A 12,955-nucleotide genomic window follows, 5' to 3' on the forward strand; every position below is an offset into this window, starting at 1 on the left:
CTGATTGTTTGAAGGGGCTCTTATTGGCGTCTTTCTAAATGTATCCAGATGGGCACCTAATAATTGCACTCATGCGATACTTTTTTGTAGTAACTTGGCGTGGTACAACTTCTCAATAGTGACGGCGCTTTTCCGAGGAGTTTTGGATATCGTATACGACTGTTTTCGACGTAGTGGGGATTCTCAGAAGCGCCTCCAAATTCAACAAATGTTGGCAGGGATAATACGATACGAAAATGACTCGCGCTAATGGGCGTAAAATGAGTTCGTTATAAAATACAACAAAAATCTAACAAAAACAGTCTAGAGGAGTCATCTTCGAGTACTTTTGGTGATCAAAAACTGCTTAAACAGTTACGGGACCAAAAAAAGGCACGAAAATGACTCGCGCTAATGAGCATAAAATGTGTTCGATTTAAAATCGTCTAAAGGAGTCATCTTCGAGTACTTTTGGTGATCAAATAATGATCTTACAGAGTTATTGCAAGTGTTTTTTTATTTAAATCACAATTTTAACGGGGCAATCTCTATAATATTGTCAGAAACTTCCATTTAATAATAAAAACGATTTAAATGAATTTGAGAATTTGCTACAGGAAAATGAAGAAAAGCTAAAAAAAATTGTAAGTATGAAAGACGACGAAACAAACTAACAAATAAAATTGATAATTTATAATTTTTCTTAACACTTTTTGCATTTTTTAGGAAGAGTTTATGGCAAAAACCGGCGAAGAAGGACCCGCACAATTTTTAAGATATTCAGTTCGGAAAGTATACTCCGATGAACTGGCTACATTATATGGCTGGAAGGGGACTAGCACTAAGCCCAGTGCTGAAAAATCTTTCGTAATAACTTTAATTAAAAGTAAGTAAATATGTATAATACAAATAATAAATAAATTTTATTACAAGAAAATCACTTATATATTTGTAGATATATGTTATCTTAAATACAAAACAACAGACAGGGAAATGAATGTATTACAAAAACATTTTATCCATGCTAAGGATCGTTTGACAAAAAGGAAAAGAAGTGATTAAGTATATATATATATACATACTGACGCCTATCTGTCAAATATGAATTAATAAGCCTACATGCGTTTGAAGAAAAGTCAAATGGAATGAAACTTCCGTATCAAAATACCGTGGTCTAATCGATCAAATGCCTTTAAAAGGTCGAGAGACAGTAAGACACTAGTCCTATGGTTCGCAAAATTGCTTCTGATGGAACCAGTCAGACATACTAACAACATCGCAGAACTTCTGTGACTCCTAAAACGACATTGGACGTCGCAGAGCATGTTGTTACGCTCCAAATATCGACAATATGGGCAGCAATGATATTGGCCGATATATTTCCGAAGATGTGGGGTCGGACTTTTTCCTGATCGGTACAACCTTGCCGATTTTCCAACCACTTGGAAAGGAAGACGTCATAATAATAGTATTAACTACATCACAGCCTGGTGCATTAGACTTAATTTACTCGAAAGCCATAAGAAGATCATCGGATGAAATGCAACTGAAGGAAAATCCGGTTTCCGCAAAATCAATCGGAAACGTTCGCTCTCCTTCCACAGTAGGACCCAACTGGTTACGCACAAAAGCCGAAAAACCAAATCATTAACATCATCCACCGTAGTGTGATCAGAACGAAAACCATCATCACTTATTAGTCCATCCCCCTGATTACATTCCACATCGCTTTCGATCTCGAGCATTCGTGAAACATGGGATTTGCATTTCATCCTTCTCTTGACATTCTTCGCACGATTGCGGGCCCTACAAAATACCCGCCAATTCTCCTCATTCCTCTCGCGATGGAATGCCCTATAACCAGAATCTGCCAATGACTGGTGGTACCGAACCTCTGGGGAGTTAATCCAATCATGTGTACCGCGTGAAGAGGGCCTAGCAACCCTTCTGGGAAAGGCTGAGTGGACGACATTAATTCCATTCATCAATACATTGAGTTGGAAGTCCACGTCTGAAGATTCATATATACCCGCAAAGCCCGCCAATTGCATGAGTGAATCTAACTCATTGGTATCAAAGCGCTCATAATCCATATACTCGAAAAATTGCGGATTTCGGCGAGCCGCAACTTCAACTGAAATAAAAATATATCCATGTTTCGATACATTAGGGCAAATAAACTAACCGCGGTGTCCAACTAACCGAGGTGTCGATATCAGAAAAATAGTCTATCAGAGATGAAGATTGGTGATAAGCGTCGTAATGAGTCGGCCTAGCGTTATGTACGATCGTAACGCCCATTCTAGAGCAAGATCGCTTAACAGAATGCGCCCTAACAACATCAAACAGATTGTTGTTAAAGTCACCCATGACAACAATATCAGAGTCTTGAACCAATGAATCGGAAATGTCATCTTCAAACGATTGGTAATCGCCATGTGGAAGATAAACCACGCCAACCAAAATCTTCGCATTCCCAATGTTAACCGTACTTAAAGCGTGTTTAAGCCAGGTTTCACTAACTCCCACAACATCCAAACAGCTGTTTTCGATATTTCTTATTTCCGCCATTTTGGAAGAACCGTGAATAATTTTAAAACTTTGTGCATTGAAATGACATATGTTCAATTTGTTACTGGAGTTTACTAGCTGGGAACGTAGATTTGATTATTATGCACAATAGTGCCTATATTATCGAGATTCATAATTAATATATCTAATTCGCATTAAATTGATATATCACCGAGAAAATATTTAAAATTAAATAACAAAAGTGTATTACAATCATATCATACAAAACAACGGTAAAAAACTACTCGGGTATAAACGAAGGCTTAAGAAGAAGGCCCTACAAATGCGTCGGTCGAGATCCATAATTAATATATCTAATTCGCATTAAATTGATATATCACCGAGAAAATATTTAAAATTAAATAACCAAAGTGTACTACAATCATATCATACAAAACAACGGTAAAAAACTACTCGGGTATAAACGAAGGCTTAAGAAGAAGGCCTTCTCAAATTGCGACAGTGGAAAAGCAGTTTGGTTGAGGTGATCATGTAAATAAATTCTGTCTCTAATGGGACCGCCAATGATATCAATAAGGAAATTTTCTCTTCCTCCGTAATAGTTTGCCATTATTACATCTCTTTTATAAGCGGAATTTAACTTTACAAGCATGGATTTGCCTTATCCATGTAACAAATGTAGTATTTCTATTTCATTTAACACTATATTACATAAGGAAGCAATTTTAATGATATGCTCTCGTAAATCTGGTTCACCATCGGGCAATCCCTTAACGACTATGTCTGCTCGATTTAGTCTTCTTTGAGCTATGTCATTCTGATAACGTATATCATTGATGGCAGTGCTCTGCGAAGTTTCTAACTGCCTGGTAACTGCTAAACAACTTACTAACTGTTCCTGAACTCTCTTAACTTTAATACTATATTCGTCTTGCAGATTTTATCTTCTCAAATTAGTACCCGTTGTTTTTGGAGCAGCTTGGGGAAATAGGGTTAATTCTTGAGTTCGTGTTTACTTTGTCCGGATTCAACGCTGAAAATTATTATCAGCAAACTTCGTTGAATTCCGTGAACTAATGAAAACCATCATATAACAAGGAGTTAATTGTACCAATAAGGAAGAATGTTGCATCTCAACGAAGTATTAACTATAGTAGTAATCATTAGGATTAGAGTCCGCTTTCAAACGGAATTGTTTTCCAACAGCCCATAAAACTAGACTACATTACTTATTGTACGTTAAATTCGAATAAATGAAATGAAGAAATCTTTGAAGAAATATGTGTTATAATTAATATTTAAAATAGCTTTTATTTACAGTTTCAATAGAAATATATATCATATCTATTATTGCATTACTGCAATAAATTTTTGTTTGTTGTTTCCGCATATATATTGCGGCAAGCGTGACATAATGTACTGAAAGGTGTCCCCTCATTAACATTGTGATTTATTTTATCATGTGGATTTAACGCATTTTCAGTTTTATTTCCGATTTGGCTCACAACACGTGAGAAATCAATTGCCAAAAGGGTCGGCGAATTTTTGCAGTCCAGTAACGATTTACAGAAAGAACAGTATGCTGTATCTTCACCATTCACCTTTCGTGTTATTTTACTGCCTGTGCGGGAGACAGTTGATACAGTGGAAGAATAATTTATCTGCAAACCTTTAACAAATGATTTTGTCAAGTTTTGTAAACTTCCTGATGAACCTACATCGTCTCCATATGACTTGATTTCAAGCAGCCGCAGATCTTGAGCTTTCACATATAGTTGGATTTCGTTTTCATTCAAGTCTTTCAAAGGCCTTACAATTTGTACACTATTTGAAAGTCGGTCATCTACCAATGCCACATCCATCGCAGCACTGGCACCTCTACCCAAAGAAATGGCAGCTAACAGATCACAGGCCAAATCTGAACTTATATCCGCCAAGAAAGCAAAGTTACATTGCATATGTTTGGCTGCTTCGGAAATAACCTTACTTCGATGATGTTTAATAAAATCTTGACGGGAAGTCAATGATTTGATGGTGTTCAATGAGTTAATAAAACTGGTTGTGCTTTCTTTCACAAGTTGACAATAGTCGGTTGGTAACGTTTTCAAATTGAAAACCAAATTGGGATTCCATTCTCGAGCTAATGGAGTAATAAAACACTCAAATTCAAATTCCCTTAAACAATCTTTAATATTTGCTATGAAGTTTGATAATTCATTTTCACAGCTATTGTTGGAACATAGCCGATAGTTATCTATAATTAATACCTCAGTATTGCAATGTAACCTTTTAAATGTATTTTGTGTTTGGGCATAATGTAGCATATCCAGAAGTACCGTTGACTGAGCACTACCATCGAAAATTACTATCACGTTTGAATTTTTGGGCAAAATTTTGGAGGAACCCAACGTAGCCCGAAATTTATGGCGGGCATAATGTAGGAAACATTCTTTGCACTCTGCTTCTCTAAAGGCAAGCTTATATTCCGCTTTGGGGCTCCCACATTTTTTGCAATGTACATCTTGCCTGTTATGGTTTTCTTTCAACACATTTACATCAGGTACCATAGTATGTAGGCCTCCATCGTCTCCAAAATCATCTTCACCTATACTACACATCTCTAAATATATTAAATGAATTATTTTGATCACTTTATCCTATAAAGTTTGTTACGAACACATGTGCTAAGGACACAGCGCTGCCACATTAACACAGTTTTGTCATAATTTGTGGCAGAACCCCAATAAACACAGGATGGCCGTCTTTCAAATGCACCACTAGAGAGAAACAACAAATGTCAAACTAAAGATGTCGCACAATGCCTGCAGCTTTGGTATTATCGACGTTGAAGTCGAAGAGCTGTTTTGATAAATTCTTTATAAAGGCATCGGCAGTTATAATTTCAAATTGTCTGCCAAAAATATTAATATAATGAAAGATTTATGCATAGAACATTTGTTATTACAAAGTAGGTTTTAAATCCTGTTTTCCTTATGCGCTTTACAGAATATCAGTTATTCCGGAAGGAATGTGGTTTTTGTAAAGAATCTTACAGTGTGTCGGATCGATACGACTGGTCGACGACGACTAAATAATCGGTAAATGTGTTATCGATCCCATAAACATGCAGCAGTATCGATTATGCCTTCGGACTTAACTTATAATGTGCACAATATATGGGATAAGTTCGACACGAGCACTGTCGTCCGGAATAACTGATAGCCTGTAAAGCGCATTACAGACTAATTTAAATACACTTAAATCTAGAAATATCAAATTCGTAAAAATAGCATAATAATATTGTTACGTTTTTATATTTAGGCGTTTTTAATTACCCGTCAATTAAAATACTGTTCGTTTCAATAACGTTAATCTACAATGTATTTACTATGACTTTACACTAATTCATTTTACAATTCGTTCACACTGATGTTATTCGTTTGACGCTTTAATTGAGACTGACTCGTTAGCAGCATGCGAGCGCTTTTATATATGACGTTTTGGCAATGCGAGAATATTCTGGCAGCACTACAATATTCTGGCAACGCCAGAACATTCTTTGACAACGCTAGAAGAATCTACGACCATTAAGTTATTCATCTGGTGGCTGCCAAACACATATACACTCACATAGATATATGCTCGCATTTCTACAACAACAATAACAATGACAATAGACAATGAGATGAAATGAGAATGCAAAATAACAAAGCAAAGGGGTTGTTATACTATGAGAGAGTAAGAACTAACATTTCGATATGAAAATAAGCAAACAAAAGAACATAAGAGAAATTTAGGAAAGTACCAGAAAATGAATAGATGATTCTAACAAGTGGTAACGAAATTTTATCGTTACAATTTGAAATTTGGTAATTGACGGAAACTAATTTAAATAAACTTAAATCAATAATTATCAAATTCGTAACAATGTTTTGATCATCTCCTGTTAGAATCATCTTTATATTCTAGTACTTTCCTAAACACCTTTTGTGTTCTTCGTATCTCAATCCCTCATTGTAAAGTAACCCCTTTTGTTATTTATTCTTATACTATTCTTATTGTTCCGGCTACTTGTAGAATGTTCTAGATGGTTGTAGTCAAGACTATGAGCACTTTGGTTGTAGTCAAGACTAAGATCACGTTTTCGCACGAAAAACTGTTATACTCCATTTAAAAAAACGTTAGCGCGGAATAAATGCGATATGTTTGTTTTGAGTATTTTCAGACACATATTTATACAACCCTGTATTTTTTCGCACGAAAAATAGGCATAAATAAGTTAACATCCCTGGGTTTGAGACCCTATTTACAGAGATAGATGAAGATATTGGGATGCTACGAAATTTATGGGCTGTACGCATGAGCACACCTTTTGAGATTCGAATGTTGCTGGCAAAATCTTATGGTGTTTTCTCAAAGATAATTGAGAAGAAGATGCAGTCTTGTCATAGCAAAACTGAAACACCAGAGGACTCTGCCAACAAAATATCATGAAGTTTGCGTCGACGTGTCTCCCAAATGTACTGCCGTTTACGTCGGAAAATATCATAACATTTGTGTTTGATATTTTCCGACGTAAACAAAAGCAATACCAAAACGATTGTAGAAAATTAAAATAAAACGTATGTGTATATTAAAGCGAATATTCATTATGGTTTTATGTGAATATTGCCGTTTAAATTTATTCCTGGGCAGAGCTGCTTTGGAAAAAATTGACAAATAAAACAATTTTTTTCTCATAGCCCTCTACATCTTGACATTTGTTTTCTCTTTATAAGAGCACAATGCTTAATCTTGTTATACTCAATTATCTTTGGTTTTCTTTTCTGAAAAAAGTGTTTTGCCTTCATTTTGTCTGTATAGAATACGCATTTTTAAAATGTTGCCAGCAACCTAAAAAAGTGCTATCATTTGAATGGGCTGAAAAGAATTCAAAGGAGCAAACAGGGCAAACGTAAAATGAAATAAAATAAAAAAATAGACAGTAAAATATTAACAACATTCACATCTCATCCGTAAATCTGTTTTGTATAAAATATGGATGAAAACATTGAAATTAGTCCACAATCATTTAAACAAGTACAAGGTAAGTGTTACAAACTACACAAATGCAATTTTGTATTTCAATATAAACACATGCTTATTATTAGTTTGGACTGATGGCGAGACACGGATGATGCTTGACCTCTATGGGAAATACATGCCAGAAATAGGAACAATGAAAAAATTTAAGAATAAGAAGGCTATGTGGTCAAAAATATCGGAGGATATACCTACAAAAACTCCAAAGCAATGCGAGGAACGATACAAAACAGTTTTAAAAAGAAAAAAGATTGCTATTGAAAACAACAACACTTCTGGGGCTAAGCGCCAGCGCGTTGACTTTGAAAAAGAACTGGAAAATATTTGTTCTCTTGACGATTCCTTGGAGCCGGAAGTTCAGTTGAGTAGCCAAAAGTATGTAAAAAAGGAAAATAAAAACAAAAATTACGAGAATGGCTCCAAAAAGACCATACATGACACCTTATTGGAAATTGCAAATATGAAAGAGGAAGCTAAGGAACGTCGTCACAAGGAAAAAATGGAGGCAGTGAATACAATGCAAACTATTTTGCTTAGAATCTCCGAACAAAATGAAATTGAGTACAATTTTGAAGCAGTTTAATATAAAATAGTAATAAGCATTTGGTAAAAATTTTTCCATTGATATGCATTCAAAAGGATACCTTGAAGTGAATCAAAGATTTTTCTCGATATGAAAGCCATTGCAGACTTTTCTCACAGTGAATGATGTTAATACATGAATTGTTATTTAAAAAAATTGCATTCGTGAAAAAAATTTACCAAATGTTTCTAGAATATAATTATGAACTCAGTACCTTTGATCAAAATTAAATTTTGAGTTTCTATGTAACGTTTTATTTTTTTTTGTTTTATTACTTTCTAATATGTATAAATGAATTACACTATACTACATGTTATTTTATTTATATTATGTAGTATATAGTTAGCATAAACTATTCTTTAGTACAAACCATTTCACAATAAAAATTAAAAATTTGAATTAAACAAATAGTCCTTTAAATCATTTCTCCGAATATGTCCCAACTGTGATAATAAGATATCGCGTTGATTTTCATCGGAATATTTGTCCGCAGTTTCCACTGGTATCTCTGGGACATTTTCGTCATAAAGGTCACATCTGTCGATACAAATGTTATGCAGAGCACAACATGCTAATATAAATTTTGCCATTTTATCGACATTATGAAAATCTAAACGCATTAGCTGCCGGAACCTGCTCTTTAAAACACCAAACGCATTTTCAATTTTAACTCAATTTTAACTTCAAATTATAGAGCTTTTCCGATTCTGTTAGATTTCCATAATCACGATAAGGAATAAGAAGATATTCGCGCAACGGGTAGGCGGAGTCTCCTAAGAGATAGTACTTGTTGCCACATATGTTTGCCAATTCTTTCGAAATAAATGATAATTTTAAAACTCTAGAATCATGTATTTTGCTTGGAACACCGGTAAACACATCTTAGCGTCACAAATGCCCTGCATTGTGATAGAAATTTTATCGTGTCTATTGGCGTAAGTAGATCGTATCTTATGTTTCGGTGTCCTTACAGATATGTAGCTCCCATCGATGCAGCCCAAAACATAAGGAATACCAGAAACCTGAAAATTTTCATTTTAGTCTACATTGCAGATACTATTGACAGACAAGCCTTTTCAAACTCAGTAGCAATGGTGTCCTTCTCTTCAGGAATTCGTGGAAATTTTGTTACTTCCGGAGCTATGACATTTGTCATAAATTCCAAAACATTGCTAATAGAGCGATGGGTACAAGATCGGCTCATATCAAACAAATTTGCCACTTCCCTGATAGTGGTTTTGTTGCCACAGAACCTAGTTTGAAATGTTTTGAATACTGGTAGGGTAAGTGCCAAGAAGAACTTACCATAAAAATGCTTACAATTGTTTCTCTACGTTGGTTTGAGGTCTTCCTCCTTGGTACGAGCGCTCAATTACAACAGACTCAAAACGTTCCATTAGGTATGCGACACTTTGACGACTTACGCGGAAGTTGTTTTTAAACTAGAAATACATTTAATGTTGATGTATGTACTGCATTGATGACCTTAACTACCTCTGCATCTGAATACACATGAATGACATTCTCCACAAAATTATGTACTCGGCAATGAACCTTTCTTTCTGGCTGTAATATTGCTATGGTTTCTTCATCATCGGATGATGATGACGAATCTAATAATTCGTCGATTATATGTCGCGTGTTACAGTTTTTTAGTCCAATTTTTTTATCTACATAGAACAAAATATATCTATAAAAATTTTTGAGGCGTGTGTCCAACACTAAAAATTTCCATAATTACGTATTTTTATTTCAATGAAAATAATGAACATTTATTAAATAAAAATTCAAAAATAACGCTCTGCAGGTATCTATCTATCTAATCAGTGTAAATGATTAGCATCAACTGTTCCGAAGATGAAATATCATATGATTGGTCAAATGTCATTCATAAATAACTCGTGTTCCGGTTCGTTTTTTTCCTCTTTTACACGTCAAAGTATAAACTTCTATATTTTTCTTACTCAAAAGTTTACGATTGCCGAGCTGTGAAGTTAATTAAAACAGAAAAGTATTAATTCAAAGCAATCCACTTGTGGTTAAGATATACACAAATTTTAAGCTGCAAAAAATTAAACTTTATCACGCGAGTTAAAGGAATTTTAAGTATGTGGTCCAAAGATTTATGTCTTTGGATAACCCAAACTCAAAGTGATCGCCTGCATTGATGTAAAACAATAAGCGCAAAAAAATACGAATTAATACCCAAGCAAGATAAAATTTTGGAAGTGATACGCCAATTATTTCTTACCACTTTTTTTGGAAAATCAAAAAAAAAAAAATCTATACAAAAATACCTGAAAATTATAAAATTGTCAAGGCCTTCTATAGGCCCAAGGCCTTCCTGCCCTTAAAATTGAAATTCCAAATAATTGTCTTGTTGTGGAGAAGTAACAAAATTGCCAAAAAAATTGGATATTGCGTATTACCTTTTAATTTGGAGATCAATGAACATAAAAGAAGAATGAAAGTCTTCTCATAATTTACACCAACAACTACGCAGCATGTGCATTCCATTCAACACAAACAATTTACCCTATAGTTTGATTAAGTCAATGCTCTGTTCCGAATGGAGTCGGAAGAGAATTGAGAAACTACTCTGCTAAGTTTTCTTTTTTTTTACATCTGCTATGTTAAATTTTATGAATTAAAACTAACATTAATTGTAACATAATTTAAGCTCTCTCATCTTAGTGTAACATTTAAGTTTGATAGTCATTGCTTTAATGGCTTAAGTGATATTTATACTTAACATAATATTCTTTCATAACAAAGAAACAAACAAAACAACAAAAAGTGCATGACTGAATTTACTATGTAAATTCTTTACATAGCCCTGAATCATAATGGATTGTAGGGATACCTATGTTGAAGAAATTACATTGAAATTACATGAAATTAATGATATGATTACATTTGGTGGCATATTTTATTTACATCTATATTTTGAAATCTTTTACAGAACACGTATGGATTGAGCTCAATACATCGTTGAAAGCAATATGATATTTGAAGATTTTGTTTTTGCCCATATCATGTCCATCTATTACAGATCATCGCTATCCTCAACAGAGGATCTAAAAATGTAAGTCAAGCGCTTTATTTTTTTACATTTAACAAATTGGTTATATGAATTAACATACATTTTGGTATATAGAAATATACGTTCGATTAAATTCTTATTTTGGGAATTCATACATAAAATATAACGACATTTATTGTTAGGTTTAAAAATGAATTATTTTAATAAATGTGTATAAATTTGAATTGTACAGAAATGAGATAAATTTCTTCTAATTGGGAATGGTGTATTGCAAGGTAATATGTAATGAGGTAAAGTAAATTTATTCAAAACAGTTTAGGGAAATGAATAATAAAATATTTCGGGCGCGTAATTCATTTAGAGTAGAGGGTGGGTTTTGATAAAAGCGTCCTGGCGATAAAAACAGCTTTCGCCCATATACAGATATATACCAAATGTCATCGGTTGCGGGTTATTTCGATTTTTTCATATTTAGGCCAAAATGATTTTAAGTCTTAGAATGTATATATTTTTGATTTCTGTTGTTGCTAAGAATCCTTTTAGTTAGGTCAAGGACCCTCCCCGATCCGGCGAGCTAAGCCCCATTTTTCTTACATTCTAAGCTCGACCAGCAAAAAGGAAAACTGTTTAAATATTTTAAGAACATAAGGCAACAAAAGAGATGGCGCCCAACGTGTTCGCTTTTAGCCGAATTCGAGATTTTTCAAGTTTAGTAGGTTAGACCAGGATCAGGATATGCTATGATATTCTGCCCGTATGATGCAATTTACTTTCCCACAATGTTTATTTTACTTTTGTGCATACCAATTGAAGAATGTAAACTTCAATTTGAAGCAGCAGAAAAGTCTACGGTTTTCGAAAGTTTGTTAGTCGGATTTTAAAAGATAGCGTAATTTTTTTTTTAATCTTGTGACAGCTGAAAGATAACCACATTTACAATTTAGAGTCAATAGTATTTTTCCTATTTTCTTAAATGTCAGTCAAGTGTTTATTCGGTTTAAATAAGGATAAACTTTAGCGATATTTTAGAAAATTCAAATTAAATTTCAAGTATTTGTTTTCTGTAGGAGGGCGATGTTCTTGGTAAATATCTTTGAAATATATTAATAGCTTTTACATACCAATTTAAGTATTACCTTGAAAATGCAGTATACCATTCCCACAAAATTAATGATATCGTTCACATCTAATTTTTTATAATTTTTTTTTTTGAAAATTGAGACTCGGTTATGTCAAGTAGAAGACGTAAGTCAAGAAGGCTAAATAAGTTGGAAGATTCATTAAGTGACACCGAAGTAAATTACACTATAGACGAAGAAGGGGAATTTCAAAATCCTTCCGTCATTAGACCTAGATTAGATATTAGTCCTATCGCGAATCGGACAAGAAGCAGGGGTAACCTGATCGATGTAATAGTAAGTCAAAAAGAGAGCATAATGCCAGATAATCCTAATCAAGTAGCAGGTGAAGTAGGAGCCACCGCTTCCAACTCGGGCAGTAACAATATGACCAATCTAGATGGATTAGAGGCCATGTTAGAGAGGGTAATGTCTTTAAATCATCGTTTGTATTTGGAGGAAGTGAGTAATCTAAGACGAACTTTAAGCGAAACGGTTGATAGTAATCAACCAAATGACCATAATACTAATGTTTCTCGTATATCTAATACATCTCAAGATTGTCATACACATAGAGGCCAAAGAAATGTGTCACAGCCAAATTCTTCGATGTTAGGT

General features: G+C 34.0%; 2 protein-coding genes and 1 long non-coding RNA gene across 3 annotated transcripts; 2 read left to right on the forward strand and 1 right to left on the reverse strand.

Annotated features, from left to right (window-relative positions):
• Positions 1 to 3,790: 3,790 nt before the first annotated feature.
• Positions 3,791 to 5,216, reverse strand: Ctu2 (Cytosolic thiouridylase subunit 2). Its single transcript, XM_075295191.1, has one exon. The coding sequence runs from the start codon at positions 5,127 to 5,129 to the stop codon at positions 3,867 to 3,869; it is 1,263 nt and encodes a 420-aa protein (XP_075151306.1). The 5' UTR covers positions 5,130 to 5,216; the 3' UTR covers positions 3,791 to 3,866.
• A 2,130-nt stretch (positions 5,217 to 7,346) lies between these two features.
• Positions 7,347 to 8,482, forward strand: LOC142227654 (uncharacterized). Its single transcript, XM_075298114.1, has 2 exons — positions 7,347 to 7,597; positions 7,662 to 8,482. The coding sequence occupies exons 1-2, from the start codon at positions 7,549 to 7,551 to the stop codon at positions 8,174 to 8,176; spliced, it is 564 nt and encodes a 187-aa protein (XP_075154229.1). The 5' UTR covers positions 7,347 to 7,548; the 3' UTR covers positions 8,177 to 8,482.
• A 1,462-nt stretch (positions 8,483 to 9,944) lies between these two features.
• LOC142227655 (uncharacterized) lies at positions 9,945 to 11,463 on the forward strand. The gene is made up of 2 exons (XR_012719949.1): positions 9,945 to 10,282; positions 11,139 to 11,463. It is a non-coding gene; the product is annotated as an uncharacterized LOC142227655 (long non-coding RNA).
• Positions 11,464 to 12,955: the final 1,492 nt, after the last annotated feature.

The sequence above is a fragment of the Haematobia irritans genome, chromosome 2 (genome assembly GCF_050003625.1).
Source record: "Haematobia irritans isolate KBUSLIRL chromosome 2, ASM5000362v1, whole genome shotgun sequence".
NCBI classification, from domain to species: domain Eukaryota; kingdom Metazoa; phylum Arthropoda; class Insecta; order Diptera; family Muscidae; genus Haematobia; species Haematobia irritans.